Here is an 18,445-nt window from a genome sequence, read left to right as displayed (position 1 = left end):
CTTAATACATTTAGAAATATCTAAATTCTTTCAACTACTTCCTCATAATTATATGAAGTCATTTTTTAGATTATCTGCATGTGAGTGTTCAAATTTATCAGATGAATAATATTTAATAAATCTACATATTAGTAATAAGTGTTTACTCAGTTCTACTGACAAATTAAATTTCAGAAAATCAAATTAAATGGATGAATACCACAAATATCTCTGAGGAAAAAAAAACAGGTTGCAAAAGAGTATGATTTCATTTACATAAATTCCAAATTTAACTATATATTGTTTAGGATTATATATATATGTAGTAGAACTATAAAGAAAAACAAAAGGCAATGGGAGGATAAATATAAAATTCAAGATAGTGTTTACATTTTGGAAAGAAGCAAGAAATGGGACTAAGGAGAGAGAGACGAGAGGAGATTTAACTATATTCTGTTCTGTTTTTTAAGCTGAATGTAGCACACAGATGTTCATTTTATTGTTCTACAAACTGTAGCTATGATTTCTCTTTTGTATGTTAAATGTAATTTATAGTTCTTTTAAAAAACAGTGAAGTTATGGAAGGCATCAGCAATCCTGTAATGACAACATTACCAAGAGCTCAAATCCCTCCAGAACAAATATTTGGACCACCCAACTGGTTAAGAATCCTAAGCAGATGAAGCGTTAACTAAAGGTGAGAGGGATGAGGGACTTCCCAGGCAGTCCAGGGATTAAGATTTCCCCTTCCAGTGCCAGGGGTGCAGGTTCAATCCCTGGTCAGGCAGCTAAGGATGGTAGGAAAGGAAGTCATGAATACTATCTGTAGTCTCATGATTCTCTGAAGAAATACCTTCATTTCTTTTCTTGTGATGTCATGTATATCTTGGATATTCTCTATCACTGCATCTTCCCCACCCCCTTTATCTCATTGACTTATATGAGGTAATAATAATTATCTTTATATCAAAATATTGAGTTGAGAAAGTAGTAGAACTAGGAAAAGAAAGAACATCATCCAGATATCCTGACTAGGAACAAGATACAATAGATAAAGAGACTATGGATAACCTCCTTCTGAAGAAGAAGATTTGTATGTTTTCAGAGGTTTAAGAAACATTAGCATTGATTTTGGCAGAAACAAAAGATATGCTGCCGTTGGACCACTAAAAGATGTGTGACAATTATTTGTCAAATGTCAGCTTTCCGGCATCTGAATGCACTTTCTGTATGAATGAATACAGTTCCCACCACAGGAAGCCGGGAGAGAGGTAGACCCCACACCACCAGCCACACAAAGTGAAAAAAGCTGATGTTCACTTCATCAGCCCTATTGTAGCTAAGCCATCAGAACGTGACCTTTGCTTGGTCCTCTGCCAGCGAACATGATGAAAGTTTAAAAAACTCATTCGTGGTTCTTGGCTCATTATCTCTTTCTCCAGTCTCTTCCACTCTGTAGTAAATTTCCATGTAAAGATATTTTTGGTTTCCTGTGGGAATCCTTTTAGGAGTAGACATGCCAAAGCCATTTCAAGTACTGTATTGGAAACATTCAACATAAATATCTGTACTATAGGGAATATTAACAAAGGCAAAAAAAAAAAAAAGTCAATTAAGAATACAGCTAAAATAACTAGGCAATTTTGTGGTTAATGATAACTTGTTAAATAAGGATATTAAGGAAATTAAAAGAAAATTGTGCCTCTCTTCTGGACTTACTTCCTTCAGTCTTCTTTGTATATCTTTTTCTTTCTATCATTATTAAATCAAAGTACAGTAAATAAACAAAACCCTTTGCCCTCCAAATTCCCTTTCAAGAGCAAAAAGACACTGTATGGTCATCATCAATTAAATTCTGTTAACTCAGTAGGATATGCTTCCCTTCGCACTAACACAATATATTTACTCACAGTCCCTCTTGACTCTGAGCTCTATAAGACCATGTCTCAGTCATCAATTTCTTCCTCCATAAAATGGGAATAATAACAGTCCCTACTTGATACGGTTGCTGTGAAGATTAAACTAGATAATTTTTATATAGTATCTAGAACTCTACAAGGGCTTCCAGGTGACTTAGTGGTAAAGAATTCACCTGCCAATTCAAGAGACTTAGGTTTGGTCTCTGGGTTGGGAAGATCCCCTATAGAAGGAAAAGGCAACCCACTCCAGTATCCTTGCCTGGGAAATCCCATGGACAGTGGAGCCTGGCAGGCCAAGGTCCACGGGGTCCCAAAAGAGTTGGACATGACTTTGCAACTAAACAGCAAGAAGAACACTACCCAAGCACACAGTAAAGAAAAATACACACATGTTCACACTCACAATAAGTTCTGGTTTGGTGCATCTTCCAACATTTTTTTTTATGTTGGCTCAATGTTCAAACAGTTAATACTTCAAATATATCTGATTGTCAGTGTTATCAAAAGACAAACCATTCCCCCATCTCAGTGAAGGGCAATGACTATCTATGCAGTTGCCTGAGCCAGAAATCCAAGAAGCATCCAACTCATCTCTCTTCACCCCACATCCAACCAGTCACAGTCCTGTCTCTCGACTCTGATCCTTCTACCATCTCCACAGCCTCGCCCATCATGAGCACCACATTTATCTCCATTAAGTCTCCTGACCTCCAACCTTGCTGGGGCAGCAAAAGTGATCATATCAATTCCTTGCTGATACCCTATCAACAACTTCCAACTTGGTTTTAGGAGAAAGTCAAAACTCCTTTTAAAAACCTTTATGACTTGGTCTCTCTCTACTTACTAAGTCTCTTTGGCTCATACATTTTTCCAACCCTTCCATCCCATGCTTCAGCCAAGCAGAATGTGTAAGTTTTCCAAATGTGCCATAATCTCTCATCTGCAGACATTCACATATGCTGTTCCCGCTGCCAGGAATACTGTTCCTCCCTCTGTTTGCCTAGCTGACATCTACTCATCTCTTTTAGGCCTCAAATGTCATTTCTTCCTGGAAGCTCTGAGGATTCCCAATGGTAGCTGCCACTCCAGCACCCTGTCCCTTCCGCCCTCTCCCATCCAGCAGATGCCATTACAAGTGCTTGCTTGCCTATCTGTCTTCTCCACTACACAAGCGTCGTGAAGCCTGAGGCCTTGTCTGACTTCTTTGCTGTTGTAAGTCACATTAGCATGATGCCTGGCACATAAATCAATGGTCAGAACTTTTCTGATGAAAAAACCTGTGATATTAATTTTTTTTACTATCAAAAAGTGAGAGCTGGGACTTCCTGGTGGCCCATTGTTAAGACTCTGTGCTTCCAATCCCAGAGGGCAGGGGTTTAAGCCCTGGTCGGGGAACTGATACCCCACATGCCATTTGGTAAGGTCAAAAATAAATAAAAGCCAATTCCAAGTTTAAAAAAATAAAAGTGAGAGCCATAACTTTGTGATTAGTGTCATTCCATTGAGCTCCAAACCCTCCCACATGCAAGGAGGACTGAAATAACAGCAGAGACATGGAGCAACTCATTGCCAGACTCCCCTTCTCCAGACTCTGCAAACAAAGCCTTCTTCTTTTAACATAATCCTTTAGGATCATTTAGATGGAGTAGAAAGACTGCCATTATGATTTTATAATTCTGTCTATATACTCGGAGTAATCCCATAGGGCCTGGAACACAAGCTAAACTGACATTGGTACAGATAACAATTTAGACGTATAACCAAGACTGCCTTTCTAGGATAAATTCATTTATAATAAGCATTGGACATATTCTCTTGACACCAAATTTGATGCACACAACTCTGCTAACTTGATACCATAAACTAGAGAAAAAGAAATTCCTAATCAGGGAACTATAATATGAATATGGTTCTATACAAGCAAGTGAATTAGGAAAGCAGAGGAGAGGAGGAAAGTTTAGGAATAAATAAGACTCGATCAGTAAAAATGCTGAAAACCCCATTGGCAAATCACATTGCCTGTACTTCATTATACACATATCTATGTATGCATGTTTAGATAATAGGCAAGAAGAGAAGACAATGTTAATATTACTGATAAAATAATTGAAATAGGATTAACACAAGGGAATAGCGACCTGATTAGAAGAAGTGCCAGCTAGAGGAAAGTTAATTCAATCCAATTTCCACATACTATTTGACTAATTTAAGTATTAGCCAATTGACAGTTCATGAAAAATCAGCTACATTTGCAAAAGCCATACAAAAAAAAACTCTCTATGCTATGGTAAATATATATATATATATAAAATTTTAAATTTGATACTGAAAATCATTTTTTAAAAAATCATTTGTGGGAGATCCCATGCAAGCTAACACAAAACTCATAGTACTGGAAATTGAGTTCTCTGTTCAGTTCTAGAAAAACAAGCTGTGACTATGGCATTTTATCAGTCAGCATATAATTTACAAAACACAACTTGGGTAACATTCGATAACTCCTTTTATAAATACTGCTAAAAGTTGGCTGCCTGGTTACATTACATTTTATAATTTGAAATAGCAAAGATAGGCATGGAGGTTCATAAATCTTTGAAACTCAAAAATACTGCCAGAAAGGGAGGAAAAAAACACAAAGCATCAAGGACTGACTGCCATTAGAAATTTCCTAGAGAGAAAGGTCCCACGTTAAACATTAGACATTGCAAATACACTGCATCCATTTAGTTTTCACTCTCCCATAGGCCCTCACCATCTAGTTTTGGCCCCAGCTAACAGGTGGACTGAAATCAACCTTCTTTCAACAAACCAAACATCCAAACTATGTAATCATGCGATGACATCTGAGCTGGATCTGGCTGGCTGCTTTGGAGCCTTTCACAATTATAAATGGGAATTTTCATTGTTGACCAAGCTAGATACGCCTTTATTCTTCATGCTGTAATCAACCAAATGCAAACAAATCGCCCTAACCTTAAAAAAACTGCCTTATGTCCTCCATCCATCCATTTTCAAGTACAGTGAAATATGCTTTATTTTGTACATAAAGATAAGACTATTAGCATACTACCTGCGGGACACAGACCTTTCTAGTTGATCTCCAATATGGTGACAGATGTAAGCTGAATCTCACATATATTCTGATCTATGCTTTAACCAACGCCAGACTTAAGGTGACAGCTGGATACTAGGGGGACAATCTTGGGCCAAGGACCTAATGGAATTGAGAGGGGACCGTGGGGTCCGAGTCCAAGTCCCTGGCTTCATCAGCACGGTGTGCTCACCATGCTGCTCCACCAGGAATAGTCCACGAATTTATCGCTGCTCTGTGCTACTCTGGGTCTTTGAAACAAAGTTTCTACAAGTTAGGTGTTTAAGATTAAACCCGGGACTTCCCTGGTGACACAGTGGATAAGAACCCGCCTGTGAATGCAGTGGACACGTGCTTGACCCCCTGATCCAGGAAGATTCCACATGCCTCAGAGCAGCTAAGTCCACACATCACAACTACTGAGCCGGTGCTCTGGAGCCCGGGAGCTGCAACTACCGAGCTTGCATGTTGCAACTACTGAAGTCTGTGGGCCTAGAGCCTGTGCTCAACAACGAGAGAAGCCACTGCAATGACAAGCCTGTGCACCGCCAAGGAGAAGGTAGCCTCCACTCCCCTAAACTAAAGAAAGCTTGCCCAGCAACGAAACCTAGCACAGCCGAAAATAAACTAATTTCAAAAAAAGAAGAGTAAACACACACACATGCAAATCTGCTCTAAATTAAAGAGAAATATAATTTAAACGGACACGTTTCTACATCCTAATCAAAAATGGAGACATCACCACAGGGTGACCTCATATGCTTAGTTTCTTATTACCGATTCTTCTGAGTTGCACTTTAGTTTTTTTTTTTTCAGGAATTAGCCCTATTTTTTTTTCCTTTATTTTTATTTTTTAATTTTTTTTAGTTTTTTATTTTTAAAATTTTAAAATCTTTAATTCTTACATGCGTTGCACTTGAACACATCATTCTCTCGGGTTTTCTTTTCTGGATGCACCATGTGTGGAAGAAAACAGAAACATCTCTTTGGATGGTTGTTATATCTATCAGGATACTAGGCTAACTCTAGTTATAAATACAAAAACCACGCTCCAAAAATAGGAATCTTCTCCAAACCCTCTACTCTCGTGGTGCGGCTTTAGATTTTCTTGCTTTTTAAAAATTCTGACTGAAAGTGCCAGCAAATCACAGCACCACCTGCTTACTGACCCTGAAGAACTCTCTGAAACTTGAGAGATCATGACAGAAAGTGACAATTCAAACTGCCTCCATGAGGGAGTGTGACAACCTGGGCTTCCCAGGAAGACTCTGACAGCCACCTGCCCCACCAAACCTTAGGTGAGAGGGCAACCTCAGTTAACCCTGTCATCTTGGTATACAACCGAAATGTGCCAGCCAAAGGAACAAATGGGTTTATATTTTAAAATAGATGAAAAAGAGATAAGATACCTTCTTTCAATAAATGCCTAGGAATCTTTACCAATTCTTTAAAATCTTTCTTTCAATCTGACTGAAATCCTTCAAACTTCACACCACAGCTTAATTTTGTTTCCCCTTTTTTTGGTACCCAGCTGTGATGGAAAAGATCTAGTCACCACATTCTTTATAAGCATTGAAGCTAATTATTAATCAGGTCTAAATAAATAGCTGTCTTTCTTCAGATTAACAACCGCTGGTATTACTTTTCCACCCTTTTATACTTTTTCAAAACTCTTTTCAGTCTCTTCTAATGACAATTCCTTTGTTGTTGTTTCTGATTAGTGCATACTCAGTGTCTTAATGGGGCTAGAATCCAGCCCACTGCCTGGCATTCAGTAGGCTCTTGATAAACATTCTCAATGTAAAAGCATACTTGAGCAGCATTCAATAAATGGTTGAGCACAATTTGTCTTCCTCGGCCATACTTGCTATCCGGTTACATTTTCTTATTATTCTTACCACATGGAAAAATCATGCTTCCATTATGAATTGTCCCTTTGACTCATGAGAAAATGCAATAAGCTCATTACAATTACCCTAAAATGTGAACCTAAGTATTGATTTTCTAGTAGGTGCATAATATCCATCAATGAAAAGTTTGGTATTCCTTGGCGGAACTTCAAATTATAATACATATCCCTAAAATTCAACATCTGTGTTTCTAAATCTCATGCATCATAAGAACAAGATGTTCTTCTCTGTTCCACAGGGGATGCTGTTGGTGTTGCCAAAAGGACTTTATCTTGGGGGCAAATAAAATGTCTTATTGAGAGTATTTCAATACTTCAATTAAGTGATTTTTTTAAATATTCACAATTAGCTAGCAATTTAACTATTTTATTAGATACTTTTCATACTTTTTCCTAAAAGGCTGATAATCATTTTATAAATGTTTTCTTGTTAAATGTCTGTCTTTGCTTAGAACAGCTTATTACTATAAATAAAAAATATAAACATGCTCTAATTTGTATGTCTTCCAATTTCATAGACATTCTAAATCATACCTAAATGCCAAGCAGAGAATGCAAGATATATGGAGCAATCCCACAGCACACGTTTAATGGAAAAATTAAGACCCCAGCTTCTAACTTTTATTCAGAACTGATATGGGTTCAGTTCAGTTCAGTCGCTCAGTCGTGTCTGACTCTTTGTGACCCCATGATACAGAGAAGTCTTTCTGATATAAAAAGTTATCTCTGGTAATAGCTCTCTTCTTGGCACAGGCCGCCATCTAAAATCTTTTAGGCAGTTAGTTCAGTTCAGTTCAGTTCAGTCGCTCAGTCGTGTCCGACTCTTTGCGACCCCATGAATCGCAGCACACCAGCCCTCCCTGTCCATCTCCAACTCCTGGAGTTCACTCAGACTCACACCCGTCGAGTCAGTGATGCCATCCAGCCATCTCATCCTTGGTCGTCCCCTTCTTCTCCTGCCCCCAATCCCTCCCAGCATCAGAGCCTTTTCCAATGAGTCAACTCTTCGCATGAGGTGGCCGAAGTACTGGAGTTTCAGCTTTAGCATCATTCCTTCCAAAGAAATCCCAGAGCTGATCTCCTTCAGAATGGGCTGGTTGGATCTCCTTGCAGTCCAAGGGACTCTCAAGAGTCTTTTCCAACACCACAGTTCAAAAGCATCAATTCTTCGGTGCTCAGCTTTCTTCACAGTCCAACTCTCACATCCATAAATGACCACTGGAAAACCATAGCCTTGACTAGATGGACATTAGTCGGCAAAGTAATGTCTCTGCTTTTGAATATGATATGGGTTACTAACATATTTTTCATTAGATCAATATTTTCTAGGTTGACACAAACACTCTTCTGTTTCTTCCTCTTATTCCCCACGCCCCCTCCCCACACACACAGTTCAATACCAAGAAAAGAGATAAGACAGGAAAGTGTGAAAGAAAAATGAAATATGTCAGTTGTTCTTTAACAGAAAATTCTGTCTTCCTAGAGTCTTGGCAAGGTCATAGTCACCTTGGAATTGCCATCACCACTGATGTAAACTGGCTGTCCTTAAAAGAGTCCTTCTTACTCTGCAGTTATGTTAGAGAGATGGGGGGAGATGTAAAATAGAAGACTGGAAAAGGGCTTCAATTATTGTTGGAAGAACTCACAAAAGTGAGTTTCATTTTCTTTGATGTTTTTATAAATTAGTAAACTTGACTAACATAATCTAGAAATCTTTCCCCAAGTTAAAGAAAGCAACATTTAAGAGTTTAACTATTTCATAGTCCCCTCTTTGAACCTAGAATTCCAAGGCTAAAGATTAGTGAGTTAAACCACAGAGTCCCAAGCTTTCCCACAGTAAGGTTAATAATTACACCTGATTTGATGTCTAGAAACCCATTCCCAACCCAAAGCCTTTAAGTAGCAAACCTCATAGTATGTTTTATGGAGATGATGCCTAATGATTAAACTGAAATGTGAAGTTTTAATAATGATATTCAAAATCTTAAAGACATTCACTGGTGTGACTGACCCAAAGTACAACACATGCTCCCACAGTTTCAGACCAGGTCAAGTTTTGAGGTTTCAAAACCTCACTTCCTTTGTTTCTTCCTCTCCAAGGTTCTTCTGCAGCACTCCTCCCAACAAAGAAGAAACAAAGTTTATCCAAATTCTCCACTGATGAAAATATAAAATGAGAGAAGGGTATTCAAGAGGATCCACTCCTTGAGAAGACATTCATTAGTGTCTTTAGATCTTAATCTGAAGATTTCTGCTTAAGATAGCAGTTCTCCCAACTGCAGAGAGCATACTTCATCATGGATGGGTCACTTTGAAGATGGTGAGACCTGACCAGCTCTCTCTGTTTAGCTGTTACTGCACCTATGACTGGCTCTCCACTAGCAGGTGAAGAAGAGCAGGCAAATGAAGAAGAAAACCAAACAGAGCCCTGATTTTTCTTCAAAAACTGTTTAGCCCTTAAAATGTAGGGTTATGAGCTAAAGAAATCCACAAGACCTACAGCAAAGATCAATGCTGGCAGAGTTAAAAGTAAGGCATGACAAGCAAGGACGGCTAAAGAGCAGTCAACTCCATGAGGACAGGGGCCACATTATTTGGTTCTCGGGTGACAAGCATATAGTCCCTGGGACATAGCAGAAGGTGAAGGTGAAGGTGAAGTCGCTCAGTTGTGTCCAACTCTTTGTGACCCCGTGGACGGTAACCTACTAGGCTTCTCCATCCATGGGATTCTCCAGGCAAGAATACTGGAGTGGATTGCCATTTCCTTCTCCAGGAGATCTTCCCAACCCAGGGATCAAACCCAGGTCTCCCGCATTGGAGGCAGACGCTTTAACCTTTCACCAGGGAGGACATAGCAGGCACACAATAAATCCTTGTTAAGTAAATAGCACTCATTCAATACAGTTTCAAAGTATACTCTTGATGCTGCTAAGTCGCTTCAGTCATGTCCGACTCTGTGCGACCCCGTAGCCGGCAGCCCACCAGGCTCCCCCGTCCCTGGGATTCTCCAGGCAAGAACACTGGAGTGGGTTCCCATTTCCTTCTCCAGTGCATGAAAGTGAAAAGTGAAAGTGAAGTCGCTCAGTCGTGTCCGACTCTTCATGACCCCACGGACTGCAGCCTACCAGACTCCTCCGTCCATGGGAGTTTCCAGGCAAGAGTACTGGAGTGGGGTGCCATCACCTTCTCCGCAAAGTATACTAGAGACTAAATGTACACCAGAGACATTAAAGGAGAAGGGGATGGCAACTCACTCCAGTATTTTTGCCTGGATTCCATGGATAGAGGAGCCTGGCAGGCTATAATCGTGACTGAGCAGATTCTAAGAGACAATAAATACACAAAGGTTTAATTACAACTAATTTTATCCCTGAAATGCTAGATAGTGGCCATGAAGACGTATAAGTGATTTGAGACATCCCACTCATACATGAAACACAGAATCACCAGGCACACAAGGAAAACAAATATCTCCCTTAACTATGATAAGGAATGTTCAAAGCTATAGAGAATTAAAATGACTACTAGCATATTAGAGAATCCTGGTGGCTAAGAGAGCAAAGAATCTGCCTACAATGTGGGAGACCTGAGTTTGATCCCTGTGTCAGGAAGATCTCTTGGAGAAGAAAATGGCAACCCACTCCAGTATTCTTGCCTGGAGAATTCCATGGACATAGGAGCCTGGTGGGCTATAGTCCATGGGGTCGCAAACAGTCAGACACGACAGAGCGACTCACACACACACCAGCCTCTTAATGCTAAGTATTATACAGAATGAGCAGACCTCCCAGAGACTCCAATCTAACCAGCAGCTCTGATGCATGTGTTAAAGCCTCATCAGGTGAAGACTATCAGAAACAGGAACAAATCTGTAGTCAGACAAAATCAGATTTGTTGATTTGGTGCAGTGGGGGATGGCACTTGGAGAAGTCACAAAATGATGCTGAGAAAGAGGCGAAGGGAATCATCTTTCCTAAGGTTTGGTTCTCACTGGAGGATTTGAAGGTGAATCTAGAGGAAGCAGATTCACTTCTGGACTGAGGGCAGTTTGGAGGTGAAGTTACGAGTGGGGATTAACTAGGGGCTGTTATGAGATGAGGGCGGTTTAGCAATTAAAGATGCCGGGTAGGGAATTCCCTGGCGATCCAGCCGTCAGGACTTGGTGCTTTCACCGCTGTGGCCCAGGGTTCAACTAAGATCTTGCAAACTGTGTGGCCTGGCCAAAAAATAAAGATGTCCAGTAAAAAACAGGAGCAGTACAGCAAGTCTAGAGTGTCATCTGCAAGAATGCAGTCATCACAGGAAAGGAGGCCCTTAGGGCATCTTACAGAGAGAGCATGACTGGGAGAAGCAGTGTTCTCTGTTAACTGTGGGCTTCCCTGGTAGCTCAGCTGGTAAAGAATCTGCCTGCAAGATCCTCTGGTGAAGGGATAGGCTACCCATTCCAGTACTCTTGGGCTTCCTTAGTGGCTTAGACAGTAAAGAATCCACCTGCAATGCAGGAGACCTGGGTTTGATCTCCGGGTTGGGAAGATCCCCTGGAGGAGGGCATGGAAACCCACTCCAGTATTCTTGCCTGGAGAATCCCATAGACAGAGGAGTCTGGAGGGCGATAGTGCAGGTAGCTGACCTGCTGTCTGTCTGTCCTCCGAGCCTGACTCATGGCAAGGCTGCCTTTCTTGCTTTTCTATCCAGTTGATTTTCACTATTTTTATTAGAGACAGGCTTTGATCCCTATACAGACATAAATATTAAATTATCCTCCTTAATCAATGAGGAGAAAGGGACATTCTCAAAACTTTAAGCTAAGAAAAGTGGGCCAAAAATGAAAGATATTTGAAACCATTTCAAAACTGGCTTAAACTTAATCCATAAACTTATGGATAATGGGTTATGTAAACCCATCCACCCTTGTTCAGTCCTCTAAACATTCTTCCAGCCCAGCACATGTGCCCTCAATAATAATAATTGACTTACTTCCCTGTCTCATCCTCTAGACTCCAAACTCCTGAAAGTACTCATTTTACACCTGGTGAGTCATAGCTCCTAGCACACCCTAAGTGCTCTGCACGCCGTCTGCTTGTCTCCACTGTAGAGAATGTGCTTCAGGGCCTCTTACACAGTGAAACAGATTTTGGGCCCTAAATAACCACCAAAGAATGTTGTAATCTAAAGGACTCGCTACATGGAGGCGACATGGAGGAGCCGGCCGGCAGCAGCTACAACTCCAAGTCAAGAATGATGCTTTCCTTTGATGAGTTCACGGATAACTTTGTTGCCACCTGATAGCTGAAAGCACTGGAAATAAATAGCTCAACACAAACAGGGTTGGACCCCTGAATTGCTTAGTACGCAGTACTGGAAATGTTCACATATCTGTCCTTTCAGCAAAACTGTAAATTTCTTGGAGGTAAGAGGTTAGGTTTCAGCAATATGTGAACCGTGAACTTCCAGATGGTCAAGCTGGTTTTAGAAAAGGCAGAGGAACCAGAGATCAAATTGCCAACATCTACTGGATCATGGAAAAGGCAAGAGAGTTCCAGAAAAACACCTATTTCTGCTTTATTGACTATGCCAAAGCCTTTGACTGTGTGGATCACAATAAACTGTGGAAAATTCTGAAAGAGATGGGAATACCAGACCACCTAACCTGCCTCTTGAGAAATCTGTATGCAGGCCAGGAAGCAACAGCTAGAACTGGATGTGGAACAACAGACTGGTTCCAAATAGGAAAAGGAGTACGTCAAGGCCTTTATATTGTCACCCTGCTTATTTAACTTATATGCAGAGTACATTGTGAGAAACGCTGGGCTGGAAGAAGCACAATCTGGAATCAAGATTGCCGGGAAAAATATCAATAACCTCAGATATGCAGATGACACCACCCTTATGGCAGAAAGTGAAGAACTAAAGAGCCTCTTGATGAAAGTGAAAGAGGAGAATGAAAAAGTTGGCTTAAAGCTCAACATTCAGGAAACTAAGATCATGGCAGCTGGTCCCATCACTTCATGGGAAATAGATGGGGAAACAGTGGAAACAGTGGCTGACTTTATTTTTCTGGGCTCCAAAATCACTATAGATGGCTATTGCAGCCATGAAATTAAAAGATGCTTACTCCTTGGAAGGAAAGTTATGACAAACCTAGATAGCATATTAAAAAGCAGAGACATTACTTTGCCAACAAAGGTCCCTCTAGTCAAGGCTATGGTTTTCCAGTATTCATGTATGGATGTGAGAGTACTATAAAGAAACCTGAGCGCTGAAGAATTGATACTTTTGAACTGTGGTGTTGAAGAAGACTCTTGAGAGTCCCTTGGACTGCAAGGAGATCCAACCAGTCCATCCTAAAGGAGATCAGTCCTGGGTGTTCATTGGAAGGACTGATGTTGAAGCTGAAACTCCAATACTTTGGCCACCTGAGGCAAAGAGCTGACTCATTTGAAAAGACCCTGATGCTGGGAAAGATTGGGGGCAGGAGGAGAAGGGGACGACAGGGGATGAGAGGGTTGGATGGCATCACCGACTCGATGGACATGGGTAGGGGTGAACTCCAGGAGTTGGTGATGGACAGGGAGGCCTTGCATGCTGCAGTTCATGGGGTCGAAAAGAGTCGGACACAACTGAGCAACTGAACTGAACTGAACTGAAGAGGTTATGTATGTCCTGTTAATCTTGCTTCCCTGCCCGTACGGAAGTGTGATCACGTGAAAGCTAAATGGATAAAGTAGAAAATCAAGAACCTCCTTCAGTTAAAGCAAAAGGCCAAAAGGACAGTGTGGGCTGGTAAGGAAGAGGAAAGGTGTCCACATGCAGACCAGAGGCTCCCAGTGCAGGAGGTTGCTTGCTTCCCTGACAGAGGCAAGGGGGAAGCTGGAACATGGAAGCACAGAACAAGATCTAAACCGGAGAGAGAGCGGAGGTGAAAGGAGGCAAAGAGAGGACTGAGAGGACATAAATAAAGGGATGAACACCAAGGTCAGAAGATGAGAACAGTCTTCATTAAAACCACTGATACAGGGAAAGTGGGAAGAAAGATGAAAATACAGCTCAACACAATGACAGGGGAATAGAGGCAGGAGTCCAAGGAGAGCCTAGAAGATCTCTTGAGCTGGCTGTTAGTAAAAGCAAGAGCTATATGTAGAGAAGAAAGGAAAGGACTGCTGCTGGTGCTGCTAAGTTACTTCAGTCATGTCCAATGCTGTGTGACCCCGTAGACGGCAGCCCACCAGGCTCATCTGTCCCTGGGATTCTCCAGGCAAGAACACTGGAGTGGGCTGCCATGTCCTTGCATGCATTGGAGAAATGCATGAAAGTAAAAAGTGAAAGTGAAGCTGCTCAGTCGTGTCCTACTCTTCATGACCCCATGGACTGCAGCCTACTAGGCTCCTCCGTCCATAGGATTTTCCAGGCAAGAGTACTGGAGTGGGGTGCCATTGCCTTCTCCAAGGGAAAGGACATTGGCTCAGAACCCACAGCGCTGCCCAACTTTGGACCAGGTCCAAACCACCAGCCACCTTTTTGTTTTTCCTTTTTCCCATCTCCTTTTCTTCTCCATCCATCTTCCTGCTTTCTCTCCTTTCCTCCTGTTACAAAAAGTATTGGCCAAATAAGACCACATACTTCTTTCAGGTTAGTGGAATGGATGCATTAGAGTTCTGCCTTTTTCTGTCCTGATGACACAGGTACAGAGAAGGACTAGATGTCCTTTTAGTGTCTTTTCGACAATGAGCCTCATGGAACAGAAAAGCAATGGCAGAAACCACAATAGACCCTAGGACATCAAGGTGGCATGCCCCATTTCATGACTTGCAGTCAGCAAGTGGATACCATTGCGTCTAAATTATTAACCATCTAACAAAGAACCAAATCATATTATGGACTCTGGTGTTCTGGGAGGAGGGGAGGAATGCTACTGACTCCAAGCACCCATTGGCTGGGTGCTCCTTCCACATGTGAAAATCTAGCCACCACAGCTGGGACCCAAGGCCGCATATCCTACAAAACTGTGAAGGTCCTTCTACTATAACATGTTGTTGGTGTTCTTATAGTTGTTGTTTAATCACTAAGTTGAATCTGACTCTTTTGCAACCTCATAGACTGTAGCCCAGCAGGCTCCTCCGTCCATGGGATTCTCCAGGCAAGAGCACTGGAGTAGGTTGCCATTTCCTCCTCCAGGGGATCTTCCTGACCCAGGGATCGAAACCTGTGTCTCCTGTAACTCTATAAGTTTGATGGTAAGTCACCTGTAGAAAAAAAGGGAGGTGTTTATGCCCAGTAAGAATTTCACAGGCAAAAGTGAGGTTCTCAGTGGAGCCCACGAAAGCTTTTCTGACCTATGCTCCACCTAAAACAGCAGCAATAAGGCTATAAAACCAACAGTGACAGTGAGATCTCTATCGGGAAATGCGTTCAGCTTCCCCGTTTTGGATGCCAAGAACCCAAAACTCTCCCTTTCTGACAATGAAAGCAGGGGTTCCTTTGCTCAAAGCAGGCTTTGAGTGTGGTCGTGGTGTGGATATTGGGGAGGAGGGTCTCTGTGAAGACCAAGACTGGAAATGCATAGAACTTCTCTGGTGATCCAGTGCTTAAGACTCCAAGCTTCCACTGCAGGGGCATGGGTTTGACCCTTGGTGGGAAACTAAGATCTGGCTTGCCAAGCAAAGGTGAGGCAAAGGAAAAAAAAAAAAAAAAGAGTAGAAATGCACAGTGAGGGAAGTGAAAACACTGTTCAGACTGGGAGAAAAATTGTGCAAATCACTCAGTTGTGTCCAACTCTTTGCGACCCCATGGAATTCTCCATGCCAGAATGCTGGAATGGGTAGCCTTTCCCTTCTCTAGGGGATCTTCCCAACCCAGGGATAGAACCCAGGTCTCTCATATTGCAGGCAGATTCTTTACCAGCTGACCCACAAGGGAAGCAAAGATTGGGGTGGGGGGAGCAGGGAGGACAAAAGAGAGAGAGGGGGGACTTGGGTAGGTAAAGGAAAGTGCTGAAGGTCACAGTTTCTTACCTTTTCCTCCCATCTCCTTTGCATCCTCAAAATGTCTCTTTTTGGCTCCCCTTTGCAAGACTGTGTGGGGAAGGATAGAGACATGAAAGGCTCCAGCATATCCCACGAAGTTAGAGGAAATAAGAAGGGGTGGGTATCACCAGTAAGAAGTAAAGTGGGAGAGATGTGGTGTTCCAGAACAGGGAGAGATGCTAACATCTAGTTGGAGATGAGAGGTGGGTTTGTCACATGTAACATGTGTATTCATAAACCAAAACCTTGTCTGTGTACCCTGGGCACTGGCCCAAAGAGAAATCAATAGTTACTGCTCCAAAGTGGAAGAACAATTAGCAAATAATTAATTAGCTACAGAGTCCTTGTGAATGCTTCTTCTGTTAAGGTTAATATTTTTTTTAAGTATATTCCTAATTTTTTTTGCACACCTCTTGCATTTTCCAGGCATAATGTCTTCATCAAAGGCACTAGAATCCAGAATAAATACACACTCCTACATTTTTTAGGAATTCACACATTTTAAATCCTATTGCAGAAAGTCGGCTTTAGTCACCAACCTCAAGCAAGGTGACTTACTTCAACCAGTTGTGTGGCCTTCGAACAAAATTATATCCGGAATTAATTTCCTAATGTCTTTTTTTACTACTTGCTACAGATTCTAACCATCGGTCATTCTCTCCCTGTAACATAAGAACTGCCTGAAATTTTTCTATTTTTGCCTATTTTGAGCTATAAATCTTATCACGTTCATGTTCAACTTTTCACACATTGTGTCAGCTTCTCACACATTGGGTCAATTCATTTCACACATTGAAAATCAAAAGTACAAACAATATTAATTATTTAAACAATGTCTGGGATTACCACCTCTTCTCGCAAATTATTTAAATAATGAACTTAACCTCATGTTATTAAAAATATTGCACAACTAAAATATTTTCCTATGTGTTTTTTTCTGGAGAGGCCTATATGATCCTGTTGGGCATAAACACAGTATAAGAGGAAATGGAAAGAGCTGAGGACATTCCCTGGGGATATTTCGCTGAGGATATTTCACAGCACTATGAAAAAGGAAGACCTCCTTTCACCGTTAGCCATTTCTTCACTGGCAGAACACACCCACCAGGAGCAATCAACAATGTGGGGGTCAAAATGGGAGAGCGAAGTCCGGTCTGGTGAACAGAATCCCAGTCTGGGTTTAACTATCTTTTTTCCCTCTCACTGGGACAGTTAAGGCTGTTGCCTTAACTTTGTTTTTAATCTATTTTTCCATCCGTGAGCTAAGAATCCGTCCAGTAGAATACCCACCAGGGATGATTCCACTAGGGGTCCCAGGTGCTACTTGGAAAGTAGTGTTGCTGCTGCTGCTGCTAAGTCGCTTCAGTCGTGTCCGACTCTGTGCGACCACATAGACGGCAGCCCACCAGGCTCCCCCGTCCCTGGGATTCTCCAGGCAAGAACACTGGAGTGGGCTGCCATTGCCTTCTCCAATGAATGAAAGTGAAAAGTGAAAGTGAAGTCGCTCAGTTGTGTCCGACTCTTTGCAACCCATGGACTGCAGCCTACCAGGCTCCTCTGTCCATGGGATTTTCCAGGCAAGAGTACTGCAGTGGGTTGCCATTGCCTTCTCTGGGAACGTAGTGTTAGGAACACCTATTTCTCAAGGCTCATTGCCAGTCTTCATGCCAGTTTTTGGTGACCACTGCTCAGGTGAACTTGAATGCCAGTTAAAATGGAGGTGTTTTCCTGATATTACAGCAAGTCTTAACACGCTCCCCTGAAAGCTTCCGGGTCAATCAGGGTGATCCTGATCATTTCAGACACTGAGCTGTCAGGAGTCGTTTGGGGGGGGGCGGGGCGGCGCAGGGTGTAGTTTTGGCAAAGGCTGGTATCACAGTTACTAACAGTCTCTTCCCACTTGACAGGGAAAACACCTACAGATTCCAACCAGATAATACACAGCTAGAAAATGGGAGAATAAAAGCATGTTGTATCTTGTCCTATATGTCTGAGGACAACTATTCGGCCTGTTTGTTTTCACTAATGGTCCAAAGGAAGAGTTATCTTTGCCTTAAAGCATGTAATGTCCTATTCATACACATTAGACAATTCATCTCTTACGATCAGAATGCCATCCAAATCTCGAAAAGACAGCAGCGTGAGAAACACAAAGCGGTGCTGTTACTATTATTTGCATTACCTCTGTACTCACAGCTTCCATTGGTCTTTTCTTGATGTCTCCTATGTCCAAGTAACTAGGGGGAATAAAAAGAATAAGGATTCTTTTTATTACTTTTGAATCAGCTGTGTTAATTTCTTTTTTAAAATTATTAAGAAGTAAAGCAAGCCATAGGAAATGCTTAAGCCAAAAGCAAAAGTCAATCGCTACTAATTTAAAGCCATGAGAGTCACAGGAATGGCTTTCAGAGCTGACACATGTCTACTCTAACCCTGAATGAAATTGAAGCCTTAGAGATACATAGTTCTGTTGTGGAACATTTTTCCCCACCATGGCTAGCTACTTACTGCATATACATTATTT

The 18,445-nt window shown here is 41.7% G+C and overlaps 1 protein-coding gene across 2 annotated transcripts in view; it reads right to left on the bottom strand.

The window, feature by feature from the left end:
- DCDC2 (doublecortin domain containing 2) overlaps window positions 1-18,445 on the bottom strand; it is a 143,529-nt gene that overhangs the window by 120,592 nt on the left and 4,492 nt on the right. For both annotated transcript variants that reach the window (XM_027958438.3, XM_042236817.2), the window contains exon 2: window positions 18,104-18,158. In XM_027958438.3, coding sequence (XP_027814239.1) covers window positions 18,104-18,158 — 55 coding nt within the window. The remainder of the gene's footprint in view (window positions 1-18,103; window positions 18,159-18,445) is intronic.

The sequence above is a fragment of the Ovis aries genome, chromosome 20, assembly GCF_016772045.2.
Source record: "Ovis aries strain OAR_USU_Benz2616 breed Rambouillet chromosome 20, ARS-UI_Ramb_v3.0, whole genome shotgun sequence".
In the NCBI taxonomy this organism is placed as follows: Eukaryota; Metazoa; Chordata; class Mammalia; order Artiodactyla; family Bovidae; genus Ovis; species Ovis aries.
The sequence above is the reverse complement of the archived record's forward strand: the minus strand, read 5'-3'. Positions and strand labels throughout refer to the sequence as shown.